This window comes from Lepisosteus oculatus, chromosome 28 (assembly GCF_040954835.1).
Source record: "Lepisosteus oculatus isolate fLepOcu1 chromosome 28, fLepOcu1.hap2, whole genome shotgun sequence".
Classification (NCBI taxonomy): domain Eukaryota; kingdom Metazoa; phylum Chordata; class Actinopteri; order Semionotiformes; family Lepisosteidae; genus Lepisosteus; species Lepisosteus oculatus.
Window position 1 is genome coordinate 6632445 of NC_090723.1, and position 20132 is coordinate 6652576.

The window sequence follows — 20132 nt, forward strand, 5'->3', positions numbered from 1 at the left end:
TCCAGTAAAAATCCCAGCTGTATAAATGGGTCTCCAAAGCATCAGTGTAAATGAGAATTTCTACACGATGGGAGTTAGAAATAGGAAATTCTTAATTCCTTATCACCCTGAAGGTACATAGTTCAAAATCTATTTCTATTCTATGATTGCTTCATTATACCACTATCCCACTGTGTGCAGTTATCAGCAGAGTTCATGAGAATATTTTCCTTGTTTAGTGCAATAGTATTGATACTGGTACATTTATGACTAGTTTCAAAGTTAATCATTCTGTGAAGGAGCTCTTTTTATTTTATGCTTCATCTTCTTCTTCACTATATACTGTAGTTACTATAGCATTTTGCACATTTAAAAATCAACAAGCACAGTTTATGAGCAGACATGAAAGGTAAATATTTCCAGTACATCAAAAATTCTTGAAAGGGGTACAGTTTTGTCCAACAGTCATTTTTCATTTTTTCATTAAAACAACTAAGGGCACATCTCCTATGGTACCATCTTGTGCTCTCCTACATTCCAGGCTTGGCCTTATAAATTCTAGAAATGATTAAGGTAGTCTTACTGTAGTCCATTTCTCAGCCTACAGAGAGATCTGCACATACTCTCGAACTTTTATTTAAAAAGTCCTGATTTGTGGCAATCTTCCCTCAACAGCACCTACACGTATACTGCCACAGAAAATGTGAAAAGAGCTGAAAATTAACATGAAAAATATTAGAACCACAAAACAGCTCATTGACAAGTGATCATGAGGGCTCAGAGTCGAACGCTTCCCTGAAAAAAGCAGGAATCTCCTGTTGTCTTACTTTAGCATGCAGTACTGTTGCCTTACAGTTCTCTGCACCCTGCACACTCCCACGTGCGGAGGTGATGCCATACTGTTATGGACAGATGATTGGGAAGACTTTTGGGCAGGTGGTTTGTGATATCACAAAATCCACCTTTTTTTCCTATTGTTAAATTACCAGCGATCTACAGTATATAGATGCACCTATTACATAGCAGACACCCTGGGCACTAGGATGTGCTGAACATTTTGTTCTTGAATGGGTCAGATCTGCAAGTTAAAAGTGACTGTCTCATGTGAGCGGAGAATTTTGCAGATGGTGGAGAAGGGAATCGGTCCTTGTGTTTAGAGCCTCCCCTTGATGAGCTTCTGAATCTTGACTGTGGAGATTCACATGCCTCAAGGCAGGGCAAACACTGAAGTCAACTGAAGCAATTAAAGCTTCATACCGGAGAAAAGTTGCGACATTAAATTCATTAATCAAAACCCCAAGGTTTGAAAACTAACCCACCTGGTGAGAGAGAAGAAAGGAGTTTTTCACATCAGTGTCTGACTAGTTATTGCTTCAAGTCGAACAATGCAAAATTGCTTTTAATGGAAACACTCGCGTTTATGTGATATCATAGTTTGGAATTAAGCAACATACCCAGAATATCTGAGTGTTGCCCATTAGATCACTTTTCACTTCTCCCATTAAGCCCATTCGGACTAGTTGAATGAGTAATGTCTTGCAGTTGCGGGAGTCTTAGATTGAGAAGTACTGCGTGTAAAGGTGCTGTAATACTGACAGGGTGAAGAACATGTTGCTGAAATCCAACTGTGTCCTGGAAGCGTTTGGGAACGCCAAGACTAACCGCAACGACAACTCCAGCCGCTTCGGGAAGTACATGGACATCAACTTCGACTTCAAGGGCGACCCCATCGGGGGCCACATCAACAACTACCTGCTGGAAAAGGTACAGGAGGGGCCCCCTGAGAGCCAGCTGCATGCAAGAGCAGTGCCCCTTTTCAGCAGTGCAATCAGCAGCACGAGCTTCTCTTCAAGAAGTTCAGGAGTATTAATGACTCGGTTTCTAATGGATAATCCTGGGTTACTGGAAGAAGGCAAGATTCTTAAAACTCTTGATTTTCCAGCTATTATTGTTGTTATTATGCAGCATGATGAGTTTTGAGTTGACACAGTAATTATCTTGTTTAAGTGACTGCACATTTCCAGTCACCCACAGTTATCCAGTTTTGAACTGTTTTACTGTTTAAATGTCTCTGCCCGTGGACGCTGACCCTGTTGGGGTTCTTCCTTAGTCTCGAGTCATCTTCCAGCAGTCCGGAGAAAGAAGCTTCCACTCTTTCTACCAGGTCAGTGTCGCTGCTCTCCTGGCCTGCGGTTTGCAGGCACAAGGTACACTCAGACCAGACGATTATCCTTATAAACGCAATTGTCTTTATGATCCACAAATGTCTTAGCATTGCTGTTTTGTGAGCAGACAGATGCTCGTGTTTTAATGTGCGGTTGTGTTTAAATAGTTTTAAAAATGAATTCTGCCCTACACCGCACCTGCTTGTGGATTTCATTCCAATTAATTATCACAGTCCTGATTGTATGTGTTGCGAAGTGTTCCGGTGTTTTAAATCTGCTACGAAGCCTGTTGTTGGAAATCTTCATGTTTTCCTAGAGCTCATGCCTCAATTCCCATGAATTGGGGACTTTTAAAAGCCAGCAGCAGCACTGAGTTGTTCTTGTGACACAGTCAAGCTGTGATTATTCTGAACTCTGAACTCTGGCCTCTGAACTCTGCTCATGTGTCTTGCCCAGCTGGTGAAGGGGGGTCCGGAGCAGCTCCTGCGATCGCTGCACATCCAGAAGGACCCCAGCGCCTACATCTACATCAAAGTTGGCGGACAGGTCAAGGTACTGACACCTGGGCAAAGAATTTATCTGGGCTGAAGTGTCAGGCTGTCTTGTCTTAGTTAATGAAATCGCATGAGTTAATAATACACAGCAGTGCTGATTAGTGGTAAGTACTCTGGACCAGAAGATTTTTGGTTGAACTCCCGGCAGGATGTTGTTATAATAGCTCTAAACAAGGTGCTTTACTCATGTTTCTGTAATAAATGCCTGGCTATATACATGGCTCTCTGGGTCCATGTGAGTCTTCAAGGTGACTCGTCTGGTAAACGATAAGATGACAATGGGTCTGCTTCACTGTCCCTACTAGAAAAGGGGCTGTTTCAGTAATTCATTAGTTGCGAATGCACAGCTACTTCCATTTTTGCCAGTTGTTTAGGACCAGGCATTGAAGCTTCTTGGGAGAGAACAAGACACACAGTCATACTCCTCCGACACACCCTGGTGCCGCGCCATTCGTATGCAGTGCCTCACAGGATGGCTGTGACTGACACCATGATGATTGACACCTCTGCAGGCCATAGGCATCTGTGACATGACTTGACCCACACTGAGGATATGTGCTGTCCAAGTCACCGGGCTCTTAATTCACTACTAAGAGAACACCTTTACTGCTTGAGTCACTCCGGAGAGGCCGACTGCAGCGGTTTATATAAAGATATAAAGCATTAATGCCGTTTGCTAGATTCAGCTAGAAGTCCCAGCTGCTCAGCCAACGACTGATTAACTATAGTAAATCAAAATATTTCCTGCTTGCTGTTTATTGTTATTGCAATGTCTGCAGAGCAAAGGCACTGGTGATAAGTGATGTTTAGCAACAGCCAGTGAAGTATTTGTTTATAGCCTGATCATGAGATCTGTAGCTCTTGATCAGCTTTATTGGGGCTCGTTTACGGCCCTTGATGGGTGGCATTAATGCAGCACAGCTCAGCTTTACAGCTGCGAAGGTGTAAATCCAAAGCAATTCTAATGAGCAGGCAAAGATAAAGGCCAAACAACCTGCTATCTGGGAGCAGTCCATAGTTCCAGGGTTATACCACATAGAGCTGCGCTTGGCTATGCTTACAGGAATGATTGGCTTTATTGTCTTTTCAGGGACTGCTCTTTTATAGTGCCTATTGGTGTGCAACAAAACACATCTATTTAAAGCATCATATAGGATTGCTTTAGCAAATTGCTCAGACAGCAGCCATGTTCTTGAGTGGTGGTGCACGGTATTTTTAGTGCTTGCAGAGCAGGGTTGCTTGTCTAATAAAAACAAACACTGTTTATTCAAATTTCTTTGACACGTGCTTTAATATCTGCCCTGCAGTTCCTATGTTTCATAAAGCTGATTGCCTTGTACTTTGCACTCGGTCATCTTCTTCCACTTATTTGTAGGTTGCGTTGAGGTCTACATGCCCATTCAGTCTCTAGCTACAGCAGGCGGGCCTCCTTCTCATCCTGCTGTCCTGCCTCTCCCCACAGTCGTCTATCAATGACAGCGCTGACTTCAAGGCTGTGGCGGAGGCCATGAAGGTGATTGGCTTCACCCAAGAGGAGATCCAGACAGTCTACAAGATTCTGGCCACCATCCTACACCTGGTCAGCACTGAGCCCCCCTGTCTGACTCTGTCTCTTCAACTCTGTCTGTCTGTGGGGGGTTTCCCAGTTCAGTTCCTGGCTTTGCCCCTTGCTGAATGTGCGTCAACTTGCTGGACCTTCTCCTTGAGCATCTGCAGGTCCTTCATAGTTGTTTGTGCTCTGTCCTGCAGATGAGAATGCCCTTTTGTCCTAAAGGATGTGTACAGGCTTTAATCTCCTGAAGGGCACTTTTTAGATGAAAGGTTCTGGTTTAATCTCTCCTAGCGCCTATGCAGCTTTAGTTTTAAATTCTTTTTAAGACCAACCCATTTCTTTATCTGTTTCCATCCGTGGCTTACAGGAATTATGTCTTTCACAGGGCAACTTGAAATTTGGCAGCGATGGGGACGTGACGCTGATCGAAAACAGCAAGCTGGTGTCGGTGCTGGGGGACCTGCTGTCCACCAAGCAGGAGAACGTGGAGAAGGCCCTGCTGTACCGCACGGTGTCCACGGGCCGAGACGTCATCGACAAGCAGCACACCGCGCAGGAGGCCAGCTACGGCCGAGATGCCCTGGCCAAGGTACCAGCTGTGCCCACTGGGCTTGGATTCAGAAAGTGGCCAGGGTTGACAGTAATTAGGCAGCAGAGCTTTGGTTTGTGAAAAGTGCACTTAAAAACTTTCCTTGTTACTTCAATTAAAAGCATTGATCATCTGTCTTCACGTGTCTGATCAAGGAGTGCTAGTCTGAGTGAAATTTCCAGTACTTTGCAATGGCTTGTATACAAGAGCCTGCAGTTCGCAAATACTTAAATACCTCTAGTTGATGTGAAACTTACCCTCTAAAATACTCGAGAAGCATATTTGTCTTGTACCTAGTCTGAGATCAAGTCCGTCAGATAAGGCTATTCACACACTTTTGTGGAAAGTTACAATTGAATCTGCTTCAGTTTTAATTAAATTCTCAGATCAGGTCACCCTTTTAGTAGGGAGGTGTGAGCTTTGGTTATTCAGCGACGTGCTGAAGCATTGTGGGATACAGGACTCCAGTGTCTGTACAGTCCTGACCAGGAAGCCAACGAGGAGGAAGAAGCTCGTTCTGGTGAACACGTGCTGTTCGAGACGGTGCAAATGGCAACTTACCTGCCAACTGTGCATTACACCAGGCGTCTTGAATTCGGCTCCCGCCGTGCTGCTGTCTGCTGGCTTTTGTTTCAGTCGTACTCTGCTGCGGAATGGGCTAATTAATTGCATAAATGTAATACTTCTTCCAGGCTCTGAAGAACTGTTCTCTGTGTAACTCCACCTTAAGTGAAGTGCATTATTTGAGTAATTGGGTGTAAAAGACCTTAAGACAAATCCTTTATGTGACTGAAAAAATAATTAGGCTAAGCATTTCGCTGACTGACCCAGTGGGAAATCATCCTGGAAGACTCTCTGGGTTCCCGTGACTTATGTTTAAGGCCCCTACTTCATATTAGTATGCAAATTGATTTTATTTAAAAAATATTTTGGCGGCTGCATGAATGTCTTTTTCTCTCCTGCACACAAACAAGCACAAAGATTTGCAGTAAGATAATTGGGAAGTGATTTTATTAATTTGCAGGGCAGAAAAAAAATGTGAAAAAATTCCATGTCACCTGGAATTCATAGAGTGGAGGGTGTTATGGTTGTTGTTGAGAAAATGGGAACCTTGTAAACCTTCTGTTTTGCTTTTCTGTCTTGTAGGCCATTTACGAGCGCCTCTTCTGTTGGATTGTGGGAAGGATCAACGATATCATTGAGGTGAAGAATTACGATGCCAAAGTTCACGGCAAGAATACGGTCATCGGAGTGCTGGACATTTATGGATTCGAGATTTTCCAGAACAACAGGTTAGGGAAGTGGGTGTGGGTGAAAACACGCTCTTTAATTGTCACATTCCAGAAATTTAGCCCTTTCTTATCTTGATGATTCAGGCTCGGTCGCCTTTGGCGACTAGTAAAGGGGGTCTTAACAGGAACTTTGGTGCCCATGAAGACAAAGGTCTGGTCAGAAAATAAGGGGCTGGAGTGTCACTGTCCTGTCGGTCTCTGTCTCCCTCTTCCCTTGCAGCTTCGAGCAGTTCTGCATTAATTACTGTAACGAGAAGCTGCAGCAGCTCTTCATCCAGCTGGTGTTGAAGCAGGAGCAGGAGGAATACCAACGAGAGGGCATCCCCTGGAAACATGTGAGAACCCATGACTGCACACCACTCGCCTCCCCCTGTCCTGGTCCATTCCAGATCCCATCTGCACCCTGTGTGCCGGGCCCTGTTCTTACAAAGCCTCCTGTATTGAGATGATGTTACAATTACATGTGCACTGGCCTACATAGATTATAATTACACTTATGCTTACATGTACATGCTGGTGCCAGACGTTCAAGTAGGGAGCTGCGTCAGCATGTGTAATTTGCAATGGTACAGGTAAAGGTTCATTGCATGCTCAAAGGTAAGGAAAAGATAAGCTGAGGTTTCAGCTGTGGAGCCTTCTGGACACCTGTGGTTCCTTGAAGAAGGCTCCACAGCCAAACCTCGTGTTGATGTCAGGTTGCAAGAGCAATCTGAGTCAAGTTCTGGTATCCACGCCTTGGATTTGAGCATGCATACCCTGCGTGGCCAGGTGGAAATCGGGGGTGGACACTTTTGCATCATGCATCTGCAGTGAGCTGCTCAAGTCAGGGGATGCTGCTGCAGTCGGGGGATCCTAGTCTGACTGGGGAGGAATAGTTACAGCAGAAGGAAAGGCTATCTGAGCAGTGAAAGGGTTATTATAATTGAGTAAAAAGATGTGTAGATTGGTCTTGTAGACTGTAGGTTATAGGTTTGGTCTTGTTATAAATGCATGGGGTCCGATCAAGAAGTAGACTAGTTTTTTCCTGGATTTGCCTGGCTGCAGTTACTAATATTGGCCTCTATCCTTCCCACCCCGAAGATCGATTACTTCAACAACCAGATCATCGTGGACCTGGTGGAGCAGCAGCACAAGGGCATCTTCTCCGTGCTGGACGAGGCCTGCATGAACGTGGGCAAGGTGACGGACGAGATGTTCCTGCAGGCGCTCAACAACAAGCTGGCTAAGCACGCTCACTACACCAGCCGCAAGGTGAGCCCGCCGCCCCGGACCCCCTTCCTCAGGCCTCACGGCTTTCCGCTGCCGGCTCTTCCCCGAAGGGAACTAGAAGTTTAGGGGAGTGGTCCCGCTTCCAGTGTGGGATTCATTTCATGTTTTTCCATCCGTAGTCAATAAACGCAGTATGTTGCCTCGGCTGTCTTTATGTACATCCGGTATCGGTGGTTTGAAATAACTAGTGCTTGGTATTTATGTAAGCCTGCTGCTTAGAAAACATCAGATGGATAGAGTGGCGATTCACCTGGAGTCTTATCCATTTCCTTGAGTTTAGGCCTTCTCACATGTGGTCTGTAACCCTGGTACTGAGGATGATATAGAGGCATCAGTAATATGTGGTTGGTTTGCCTTCTAAGTTGAAAACAACGGGGTGAGAGATGTACTGCAAGCGCCCCATTTTGCTGCAGCACCAGTACTGCCCGCGGCCACAAGGTGGAGGCCTGTGTCCACGAAACGAGCAGGTTTGAGTGAGCCGGAGCCGAGCCGTCTGATTGGCTGCCGCTGACGTCACCACCCCTGGCGAGGCTGCGGCGCTGGATCGGCTCCGGGCAGGCCGCCGCCGCCGCCACAGGCCCGGCTTCCTCTTCCAGTCGGGATGTCCCGCATCCGGCCGGCTCGTGACCGTGAATTCTGCACGTGCCGACCGTGCTTCCTTTCTTGCAAAAGTAATATTGCAGAAGAAAAGCCCTAGGGCACAGTATGAGGTGAGGGAAGGGGCGACAGTACCAGGTTCCAGCTGCAGCTCCTGCTCGTGCTGTCTGGTGGGATGCTGTTTGCTGACATTGGCTGCTTCCTTTAGCCTGAGCTGAATTCAGCGACAGATTAACGAGAGGCTGACGCTCCATTAGTGTTGCTGTTCTAGTGTGTAAAGAGCAACTGTGTCTGATACTGTAAGTGATGCGTTCCCTCCAATTCCTGATTTCTTGAATGCCTCCTAATGCATTTTACTAATAGTCCCACGTAGAGGAATACAGCCTTCATCTGTAATTCTGCCATGTGAACCTGCTGTCTTGCCATCGAATCATTTCAGAAGTCCTGGCACTTGGTTTTCCCTTTTTTCCTAATAAAATAATAAAAGTTAGCATTATGTTCTGTGCATGCACACACATATGAAGTGCAGTACAAGGTGGCGGAGTAGTTAACTCTTCCAAAACAGGTTTTTAATTTAGTTGTATAGTATGCATTTGTGGATTTGTATGTCACTAGTGCAATCCAGCCCTGGAAGGCTGGGGTGTCAGGTTTATTCCAGTTCAGCTCTTCACACGATAAAATAGCTGGTTACCATCTTAACTGGGCCACTTTAGTTACTTCTGCCTGCTTCTCCTCTAAATAGACCTTGAAAACCTGCTATACACCTTCATTTCTAATTAATTGTTTAATTAGTTTTTTTTTCATCCAACATAAGGCTTAAGCTCAATCTTTATTCTACTGCATGTTTTTTTTAAATGTTTTGCACACGTAATTATAATTGTAATGCCAGAATATGTCCAAAAAGTACAGTAAATGCAACTGCATTAATGACCGTGCACATTTCACATGAGCCAGGGAACAGTGCCCCCTCTGACAAACTGACAAAAAAACTGTAAGTATTGTCTGGTGACTTATTTGCTGCCACTGCCTCAATCCCGGTCCTACTGAGATCTGTCGCCAGGATGCTTTTAGGGGAATTTTGATCAAAAGATCAAACTTATTGCCATTCTCCACAATTCACACGCTGCTGTAATCTTGCGAAGCTGCAGCTCAACTGCTGAAGCAGCTTCCTCAACAGCCTTTGATCTCTCCAGATGCTCTGCGTGCACACTGGAAGGCTTTCATTATTTGCTGACACAGAATTTCACTACTAAGCGCAGTCGTGTCCGTTTTTTTTTTTTAAAACGAGGGGGGGAGCTCCTGTCCCATAGGACTCAGCTGTGTTTTCCACAACATGCCGAAACATCCATCTTTCTATGTAAATCCCATTTCTCAAACAACGTCCGAGTGCCTGATCCAACGGAAAGTTGTCTGTTGCATCCAGAGAGACTGAAAAATATGGATAATTTTGTTTTGCGTTGGCTTTTACTCCGTTTCCTGACTATTAGAGTTTTGGTTAATAAATGCCGCTTCTATACTGTGCATGATCATTTTATTGTAATTATTGGATTATTGCCTTAAAATTGTGCGAAAAATATTTTTCAGGTGCTCTGAGAACTGAGACATGCTATTGAATTGCACAGCGCAAATTTGAAAAGGAAGTAATATTCATAAGTCAAAGGGGCACGCAAGTGTACGAAGGGGAATTTTATTGAAGTGCCACACACAGGACCTTTCCTGAAGAGTCTTGGCTGAGACATTGCTCTCCGATCCGTGAAATGAAGAGCAGAGCAAGCTGGAGCTTTCTCCCCCCACGTCCTCTGGCTGGCATCTTTTGAGAGCCGTTTTGGCATGTGGCACTGCAGCATGAAACCCTTCACTTGACTCTCCTGATCCCTGGCTTCCCCCTTTGGCCCCGCACCGATGGGTGCTTCTGCCAGCTTTGTGGATGCTCGGAGCTGCTCCCTGCTGGCACGGCGGGAGCACAAGGGAGCCTGGGAGAGGAGGGGGGGGGGGGGGCGACACGGAGAGAGTCTGCAGGCCTGTGGGATTGTGTCTCAAACTATCGGCTGACCCCCAGCTCTGCAGCACTGGCTCGCTCGTGGAGCTAAAAGTTCACCGAGAGCTGCGCTGTCGCATGCAATAAACCACTCCGGTGACAGTACCATACGAGCTGACATTTTTCAAAAGACTGAAATTTTCCAAGGCCCTGTCGTCTCCTGGGTTCTGGCACTGAATCTGAACAGGCAGTTTCCTTGGTTCTCTTTATTTTTGTCCCATTTGTTTCCCCCCCCCCCCCCCCTTCCTTCTCAAAAGACTGGCTCAGATTATGCCTTTAATAAGACGAGGCCATTCCAGCAAATCATTTTCGGAAATTAAATTCAGGATGTCATTGTCATGCGTGCATAATACAGATGGTAATGTCCTCCATTCTTAATTTACATAATGAACAATTTACTTTGATATCCTACACGCAGGTGCGCTTACTGATTTAGGTATATATATGTAATTAGTATGAGCAGCTGACAGCCAGGCTGGATATTAATAAGTATAGTGGTGTGTCAATCAGTTTGATTAGTTGTCCCATGCAGAGACACTGCCAGCAGCCTCTTGTCCTGATCGCTGAGGCTTGTCGGTATGTATTACGTGCTGGAAGCTTCTGAGTGGGAAATGTTTGTGAGATTTTTACGGTCTTTGTCTGCGCACCGTACATGTGAGTGTGTCTGCAGTGTTGAGACGCGTGTCTGTGTGCAACCGTGTGTGTCTGCAGTATAGGGATGCGTGTCTGTGTGATGGGACATTTGTTGATATTTTTTTATCACTATGCATGTTATAAAAATACAGATGTAATTATTGGATACTTTTCCGGTGTTGCTTTCGATATCGGTCACTGGGGGAGCAGACATGGGTGTGTACTGTTTCACTCGCAGCTTTGTAGAAAACTTTAAAAAGCAGAGACCAAAAAGAAATGAACCAGCAGCAGCGATTTTCTGGCAGTAGTTGCATCGGTGTGTGTCAAAAAGTGACAAACTGACCCCGAATGCCCCCCTCCCTGACGCCAGCAAGGACAAGGACCCAGCTGGCCCTTCTTGGACGAGCCCTGCTTTGGCGCGACGTGCCAAGTCTCGTATCCCAAGCCTCTGAAGCCCTGATGGGCAGAACAGACAAGCAGGGAAATGTCAGCGTGGTGCCACTGTTGTGTGCAATGCCACCACCGATTAAGGCTGCTCGGTGTGTGCTGTCGTGAGCCAAGCTTCAGGGTGCTCGGTGCCACGGTAAATCAGAAGATATCACAGGCCGGCAGGAGCAGCAGTAGATGGGGACAAGAGCGAAGCTCAGATTTTCTTTCTTATGGTTTTAAAAAGATGTTGGTCCTCAAGCTGCTCAATGAAGCTTTGTGTGGCCTTAATAACTGCAAGATTAGGTTACCGTAAAACAATCCATGTGTTTTTGGATTTAATTTTGCAAGGTACACCTACTGTATGCTTTTGTTTGGTTAAGTGCTTGTGTTTAGAAATACTGGTTTCAGTAGCTCACAAGCATCTGTGTCTTTGTATTTTTTGTATCTTTGGTGATTAGCTGTAAGCAGGTGCAACAAGCAAAATGTCTCATAATTATGAATGGTTTTGGGTGGTGGTGTGTTTTTTTGTCTAGGGATATTGCTTCGCCCCCTGACCTTGGACTCCTTGTGCTCTTGTTCTGTGTGTGTGTGCGCGGCTGCCGCCTCATGTGCAGGCTTTTCCTTTTCAAGGCAGTGTTAGGTTTTATGAATGGCACCTCGCTGATATAATGGGGAAGAAACAGCACTCACTCTCTTCAATCTGGAGAAGGTCCTCCTGTGGGCAGCCGGTATTCCGACAAATACGGCCGCTCTCCTGCATTCACACTGTGCTCTTTATATACACACAGCAGCTTGTCTTCCTGCACACTGGCTGGTCACAGAGCATTACACTCCATACCTCAATACAGCTCTGCAGGTGGCTACTATGCTCTGTAATATGAGAGGAGGTGGAAAAAGGTGTCTGCAGTTCTTAAGCTCCCTGTTTATACATTCCCATCGCTCTCCAGTCACCAGTGTTTTTTTTCTGCAAACAGCAATATTAATCTCTTCACTTCCAGCACTCTCTATGAACAAGCACGATGGATGCCTTGCTGTACTTTAGATCTTCCTGTTACTTCTTTTTTTTTTTTGCAATACAATGGTTCAGGGGCCTTTTTTTATGAAAACCTTTTTGGCTTTATGATGTCCCCCTCAGTAAGGGTCACACAAGGCCCCTTCAAATAGAGCTGTTTAGGAAATGTTGAAAGTAGAGCTGCAGGTCAAGTCATCCACATCAGAGGGGATTCATGCTGTCTCGTGTGTGTGTGTCAGTTTGGACACTGCAACTACAAGAGCTTAGGAGCTTTACCTGAGTGTTCTGGGTCCCCCTGGACAGTCTCTGATCACCCAGGGGTGTCCCTGGTCCCTAGGTGAATACCATAGTTCAGTCTTGCTATGCTGGAGCCGTTGGGAGCGATCGTACCAGTTGGGTCTCCTCCTGTCATGGCCAGCATTGAAACGCAGGTCATTAACGCTGTGCTCTTCCTCTGCTTCTCTCCTAGCTCTCGCCCACGGATAAGAGCCTGGAGTTTGACAGGGATTTCCGCATCAGGCACTATGCAGGCAACGTGGTGTAAGTCGATGCCTCTGGGGGCTCCCTGGCTCCTTCCACCTTTCCAGGGGGTGTTCTTGTTTTTGTTCATTTGACAGTCTTGAGATCCCAGCTTCCTGCGTGTCGCCACCCGGCTCACCCCACGCTGTCTTCTTCAGCCAGCACGACCAAAACCCCTCGTCTCCCTGTAGCATCTCATCTCAGTCAGTTCCCACTCGCAGCCATAACGTTGGCTGTCATGCGTGCGTGTGCTGAGTGCTTGTAAGGTTAGCTGGCCCATTCCGTGAGGTGCTGCGTCAAGAAAACTGAACTGTGGAGCGCTGAGATCTGCTGCTTGTACGGACGGGAGCTTGGGGACCACGTTTCCAGGAACAGCAGCAGATCACTCCGGAGGGACCTCCACAGTGTGCTCCAGTGATATAGATTCAGGCAGGCACTGCTTGTGTGGCTCCGGCTGAGTACTGTCATTCTCCATGGGACAGGCTCCACATGGCCCTGTATGTACGTGCAGGAGATGCCTATTCTACGCGGCTCACAGTTTTCTCGCTGCTGTAGTGGAATAGTGTGCTGCTGAGAGCTGTCCACCATCAGCTGTTCTCTTGTGCTGGTGAAAAGTTTTCATTGACAAGTGAAGGTGCCTTTAGTCAGCCTCGGTTCTTTCAGAGCACAGCGGTGTGCCCTCGTGGTGTTTTGTTGAATAATGTCTAATTACAAATGATCTAGCTTTGTTATTTTGAATGAGAATGGGGAAATATTCTTTGTCTCTGCAGTACTCTATTTGCATTTGTAGTTTACTGGTAATGATCAAGGTGTGTCTTCAGATGGAATATCATTATTTTCTGAAAGTGGAGGGACAAGTGGTTTTAACAGTGAAGGTAAAGGGACCAATTTTCTTTAATAAGCTCCCAGCTAGAGACAATATCTGAGCTTGTTATGTCACCATGACTTACCTGTGAGTTTTAAAAAACTGGTTCCTTTAGAGGGGACAAGAACAGATTTTGAAAGCTGACCGTCTCATACATTTCATTCTTAAGTCTTAAGAATTTTTTTATTGATTGTGAACACCTTTCTCGCACGGCTTAGCTTTAGAAAGTCCTGTTCTGAGGCCCCTTTTGCTTTAAGTTTTGATAACGTATCTCAGCTAATCTATACAACTGTTGTTTTCTTTTTGTGTCTTTTACACAATTTTTGGCTGTGATAAGACGCTGAAGGCCTGAAATTCTTTGTCTGCGCAGGTACTCAGTGGTGGGTTTCATTGACAAGAACAAGGACACACTGTTCCAGGACTTCAAGCGGCTGCTGTACAACAGGTACAAAAAAGAGGGTTCTGAAAACTTCTTCCTGGTTTGAAGCCTTTTTTCCCCACACTTAACCCTTTGCAATTACCGCTGCTGCACTGGGGAAAATGACAGGCTGTTTTTTTTGTTGTTGTTCCAGCCAAGCTTACCTCGTACCATGTTTCCTGGAAATGATTCTCTTGACTTGGAAAAGAGCTAATGTGGCGTGCAGAAAGAAATTTGTTATTTTAGTGCTGTGACATCAGCAGGTGTGTAGTGCTGTAAAAAAAATAATCAAGGTTCAACACAAGTGGAGAAAGCACAGCAGATCCCCTGTACTGGAGAGCAAGGATAGTGGAGAGGTCTTCAATCAAATGCATCCACAATTACAAGAAACCCAGTCCTGTTTCCAGTGTCCTCTCCTGAGGTGAAGCAGTACCATAATCGTTGAAAGAAAAACATAATAGAAAAAAAAATGTAGTAGAAAGAAATAGTATGCATAATTTTAGAACTCTTCTTTTTCTGTTCTGTCTCCGTTTTCTTTTCCGTTCTCTGTCTGCCCTTTCACCTGTCTCGCTCTCTCTTCCTTGCCCTTCCATTCTCTCTGTGCATTTCTCTTGCTCTCTCCCACCCTTTCACTCCTCCTCACCTTCCCGGCCACTCTGTCCGTCTCTCTCTCTCTTAGCTCTAACCCGGTGCTGAAGTCCATGTGGCCGGAGGGGAAGCTCAGCATCACGGAGGTGACGAAGCGTCCTCTGACAGCCGCCACCCTCTTCAAGAACTCGATGATCTCATTGGTGGATAATCTGGCTTCCAAGGTGGGACTCCGCCTTTGTTCTCCAATCACTGAGAAGCAAGCAGACACACCTTCCTCCTCCGGCGTCCATCCAACTTCAGCACTGCTGTATTTCTGTCGTACAGCCGGAGTACTGTGTTATCACAAATGTTTTTTTTTTCTGAGACTCTTAGTCATGAAGATCCAAGAATAGAGTACTTTGATTCTCTTAACTAGCTCCGAGGTATTTTCAGTGCTTGTCATTAAGGCATCAGCACTAGAGAACCTCGGAGAGTATTTTAATTTAACTATAATTTTCTATAGAGTCTTCCGTTAAGGGGGGCTTGCAGTGTGGCTCAGCCGGTAAAGGCTGGGCTTTGTGATCCCAGGTCTGAGTCTGGGTTATAATACTAGCCGACTGTTACTGGGGTTCCCCAAGCAGAGGGGCGCAGTTGGCTCATTGCTGTTAAGGGTCCGGTAGGGTTATTTGGCCAGGGCTTTCTCAGCTCTCGGTGTCTCAGTGACCCCCACGGCCTCCTAGATTCATGCAGGCATACGGTGCTGCCTGTGAGCAATATGCATCTCCTCCAGCTGGGACTCATCCCCCATGGGGGCCTGTGATGTGTTAGAAGTGTCTTGAAGTGGTGGGGGCGGTTCAGAGGAATCCACCTGGCCCTTCCTCTATGCGAGGCGAAAAACACTAATCGTGATTCCAAATTGGGCCGGTATGACGAAAAACACTGGGCGATTATGAAGTGACAAAAAATATACCCTCTCTGTTTCAGAATTCCCCACGTTTGGTGGAAAGGAAGCTCCGATTGCTTTGGTCCAGTCTAACTTGAGAGTTCTTAATAGGTTCGTGCAGTTCTCGGGTTACAGTCGGAGAGGCAGGGTCCTTTCGCGGTCGTCACTGCTGAAAAGCACTCCCCAGCGGCGTGGTGTTGACCGGGGCTGTCCTGCTGTTGTTTCCGGTGAAGGAGCCCTACTACGTGCGCTGCATCAAGCCCAACGACTTGAAATCCCCCCTGCTGTTCGAGGACGAGCGCTGCCGGCACCAGGTGGAGTATCTGGGCCTGCTGGAGAACGTGAGGGTGAGGCGGGCCGGGTTCGCCTACAGACAGACCTACCCACGCTTCCTCCAGAGGTACGGTATCCTGGGAGAGTAGGGAGATGCCTACCTTTTCGTTAGGATGTTGCTGAGCCCTGTCATGTGACACACGAAACGGCATCGAAACAAAATCACAAGAGAGCAGACAAGCACAGTGGTGTCTAGTAGCCTGGTATTGTGCATGGTGCAGGGCCTGATGTAGATGCTTACAGTATATAGAAGGGGGAAAATCAAGCTCTGTATTCTTATTCAGCTTTGCCATACAGTCTGTGAATTGTATTTGTATTTTTTGTGGTACCAAGGGATCATTTCCAATCTAAGTCTGCCTGACAGTGCTTGAAACAATACATTCACATCAACACGGAGGCAAGATCTAGTGACATGTACTGTAGATAAGATGAAAGTCCTAAACCTGTGTATCATCTATACATAAGACAATGTTCTGAGCAAGATTAAATTCACCGTTGAAAACTGTTGAATTAAAAGTATTAAAAAGATCTATTTAACGGTGCATTGGCTCAAAGAATAGTTTCATCGTTGCGGGAATAAAGGAAATTCCATATCTTTATTTTCATAACTCGGTACTGAGTCAGTCATGACTTTACATGCCTTGATGTTGAAAAAGATTATAGAAAACTTAGATGCATTAGATTATACGATCGATTATTTAATCGGATACACTTAAGCTTCCTGATGGCGTAAGATCATTTCCAATAGGGGCATTTTTTTCTTGAGTTATGTTTAGTCTGCTAAACATGAAAGCTGTCTTCGCACGTACCTGGGGAAGGATAACTTACAGGATTTGCTTGGAATAAATCCCTTAGTCTTAGTAGGTGGACTGGAATGACCACTTGTTATGATGGCCTAAAACCCAAAAGGCTGGACCACACAGACTGTTCCCCCTATAAATTACACTTCAGTCTGTCTCTTAAACTCCAAGCACGTGGTCTGATTAATATTCTTCCAGCCCTTCAGCTTCAGTCCCCACACTGCCGTGCTCTGTTCTCTCAGCATTTTCACTGATCCTCTTTGTCCTTATCCCTGATGTCTCACCTTTTCTTCTGCCTGTCACTACCTGTGCCACCTTAACCTTGTACCAAGAGCCCTGACTTCTACAGCTCATTTATATTTTGTATATTTTAATGCAGCAAAATAAGAGTGATGTGCAGTTATAAATATTCTAAACGCCAACTTAATTTTTCTCAATAAGATCTGGAGTCACTAGAGCCCACATAGAGTCCTGTTCCATCTGCCCTAGGTTACAGCTCACACGGCTTCATTCAGTCCTCAGCTTCTCTCACCAGAGTGTCCCCCAACCCTGCAAGCCTCACCTTTGACCTCTCGGCTGATCGGGACTTACATGCTCCAACTGTTCTGTTTTCTTCCTGGTTTTAAAGGGGGAACTGCGACGCTATTTTTATATTTCGGGGTTAGAAAGAATCAGCATTGAGTGCATCAACCACAATAAAAGTACAAATTACACAGTAACTTGTAAAGCCTGCAGTTTACATCACCAAACAGTTTAAATTTCCAGGTAAGTGCAGATAATGCCCATATTCTGTGATTCAGAATGAGGCAACAAAACACCTGGTGACGAGCTGCCGGCTTCTCACAGTGTAAAGAAGCAGGCTTGTGAATACACCTCTTTTAATCCAATAGAAATATTGCTTTCGATTTTTGAGACGTTTTTGCCAACAGCTACTACTTACTAGCATGCAGATCACATCGGAAACATTTCTGCGGTGAAATATCTTATGCACCACCTGTACTTATTCACTCGTGCATCTCATTAGGGTGACTACTGAGCAGGAAGGGCCTCGTCACCTTGCAATGCAAGTTTGCGAGATACATGGCAGCTTATGGTACTTTCACAAAGTTCACAATTTTGTGCTTAATTTGAAATATGTAATTCTGTAACATCAATTAATTTATTTTGTTACCGAGATTTAATTACCGGTCTGAGACAATTGGGGGGTGCGGTTTCCACCTTTGGGGCCGGTGAATCTCTTGAGCCCCTGGCGACTCCATGAAGCTGTCCTCTCCCCTCGCCGCAGGTACAAGATGATCTCCGAGTTCACCTGGCCCAATCACGACCTGCCGTCAGACCGCGAGGCCGTGAAGAAGCTGGTGCAGGGCTGCGGGTTCGAGCACGACGTGGCCTACGGCAAGACCAAGGTGTTTGTGCGTACGCCCCGCACCCTCTTCACTCTGGAGGAGCGGCGGGCGGACATGGTCGCCAGAATCGTGCTCTTCCTGCAAAAGGTGAGGCCGAGAGGTGCCAGGGTCCGAGCCGAGCACAAACGCACACGGACACACGACACACCAGCCTGCGTTCCTTTGTGAGGACTCCTCCTTGAATCACATAGTATTTTTAACTGCTGCACTGTACTCTGCAAAAACTACACTCCCGCAGGGTGGAACAAAAGGTGCCAATCATGATTTTTATTTACCTGACATTTTGCAGGACCGCAGAAAGGCTCTTAATACTCAAGGTAAATTGTGTTCATTGTGATTCCCCAAAAAGAGGAGTGGGCACCCAAAGTCCTGTAGAGGTTTTTCCAGTCACGGTACCCCTCACCTGACCAGGTGACTTTGTCTTATGAGCTCTAGAACTGTCGGCTTGTATTTCTACTCTCTCTTCATGTTTGGAGTGATTCTGACTGGTCTTATGAGCCCTGATTTCTCCTCTTTTGAGAAATTACATTGTCACTAAGTTTGCAAAGAATGTGTCAGCGTTTGTAACAGGCACCGTGACCCTAGTTTTCCCAGAGGCTCACTCCACTTCCTGTTTGCCATGGCAACCTTCTGTATCGATACCCTTCAAGTCACTGTCCGGCTGAGTTACATAAACTGTCAGGTTTACCTTCACCTCCAGATACAGATAGTCTTACAAAGTGCCCCTTATTTTTCATTATTTTTTCAGTTGAAAATCGCTCTTTTCATCCTTGTAGTGAGGCCTAAATAAAAGTTTCATGAAGCTTTATGTATGAATTATTTGTTTAAAGGAAGATTTAGAAAGCTTAAATGGAATGCATGGCTCAGTAAATAAACAAAAAATGAGGATGTAAACACAAATGTATTTTTGAGCTAAATATCTGAAGGGTACATTGTGTATGCATGTTGTCATCTTATTGTCCCATGCTGTCTTATTCATTGCCTTTTGTGAGACCTTTGCGTCACGTTAACAAAAAAATAATTTAAATTTGGGTGCAGATGTGTTTAACGTCAGGGTCCCGACGAATTAGAATGGTGGAGAGGTTGCTGTGCAGATGGAAAGCACAGAATTTCTGTTGACTCTCTCACTCTGGCTGGAAAGGGCTGACGTCACCCTTCTCTTCAATCCCAGTCTGCTTTGCTTTAGCTGTCCCACATGCCAGGACAGGGGGCCTGTTGAGAGTCTTTTATTGTGCTGGTTTTGGAAGCAGAATGAGCTATATCAAAGAGGGGCAGAGACTTCTTTCTTTCAGTTGTCTGGTTACCATCAAGCACCCCACTTCCTCCCCACCCCCATTAAGAGGTGCTGCCAGAAAGCATATTTGTGGGGTCACTGGACAAAACCCAAACATTTTGTCTTCCCTTAGAGCTTTTCACCCAGGTGGTACTAAATTAGCCTCTTTTTTGTGGATCTTTCTATAAAGGAAACTCAGCCCCTTCTGAGAGAGCAGTGCAAGGGCAGTTCTCTCTTGGAGGCTTTTAGATACGGTGTTCAGGACAGAGGTGGCTTGGCTCCATTGTAACCTTTATATTTTTGCTGTGTGCAAAGTGTACTGTAATAAAGTTCTCACCTTTTAAAAGTGGATTTTTTTTTTGTCTCAGGCAGCTTTTTCACCAGCTATTTGCCGTCTCGGAATGACTAGCATCTTGGGGAGCTTTTCCATTTAATTCAGCGGACAGTTTATCTGTATTTAGCGGTTTCTAAATTGATTTATTTAGCCTCATTGGGAGAGATGCAGAGGGTTTTAATGAAAACACCTTTTAATGAAAAGGTAAAGCACACAGTAAACAAGGTTTTTTGTCTTGCTCAGTTAGAATTAAGTCCATTTTATGGTGTTTTGATCTGGAATTTACATGATCTCTAACATTAACTGCCTAAGTACTTTAAGATGGCTTTCACCATGGAAACATGCTACTGTATATAAAACAATGATTGATCGATTGCTGATGCACCTAAGAACAGTTAAAAAGGAGAGGAGACCCTTTGGTAGTTGGTGATCCAATTATATACCACCTAAAGGACGCCTTACTAGTGCATTATACTATTTTACACTCCTTGATTTTAATTCCATGCTTTTAATTACTGTACATATCCTATTATTTTGTTTGCCTTTTCTACTGTTTGCACAC

At 45.5% G+C, this 20132-nt stretch overlaps 1 protein-coding gene across 9 annotated transcripts in view; it reads left to right on the forward strand.

Annotated features, from left to right (window-relative positions):
- Window positions 1-20132, forward strand: part of myo1d (myosin 1D) — a 92343-nt gene that overhangs the window by 42212 nt on the left and 29999 nt on the right. For all 9 annotated transcript variants that reach the window (XM_069185821.1, XM_069185822.1, XM_015362132.2 and 6 more), the window contains 13 exons: window positions 1578-1743; window positions 2090-2143; window positions 2601-2696; window positions 4161-4277; window positions 4636-4839; window positions 5986-6131; window positions 6352-6466; window positions 7212-7382; window positions 12579-12649; window positions 13864-13938; window positions 14591-14723; window positions 15658-15824; window positions 17843-18050. In XM_069185821.1, coding sequence (XP_069041922.1) covers window positions 1578-1743; window positions 2090-2143; window positions 2601-2696; window positions 4161-4277; window positions 4636-4839; window positions 5986-6131; window positions 6352-6466; window positions 7212-7382; window positions 12579-12649; window positions 13864-13938; window positions 14591-14723; window positions 15658-15824; window positions 17843-18050 — 1723 coding nt within the window. The remainder of the gene's footprint in view (window positions 1-1577; window positions 1744-2089; window positions 2144-2600; window positions 2697-4160; window positions 4278-4635; window positions 4840-5985; window positions 6132-6351; window positions 6467-7211; window positions 7383-12578; window positions 12650-13863; window positions 13939-14590; window positions 14724-15657; window positions 15825-17842; window positions 18051-20132) is intronic.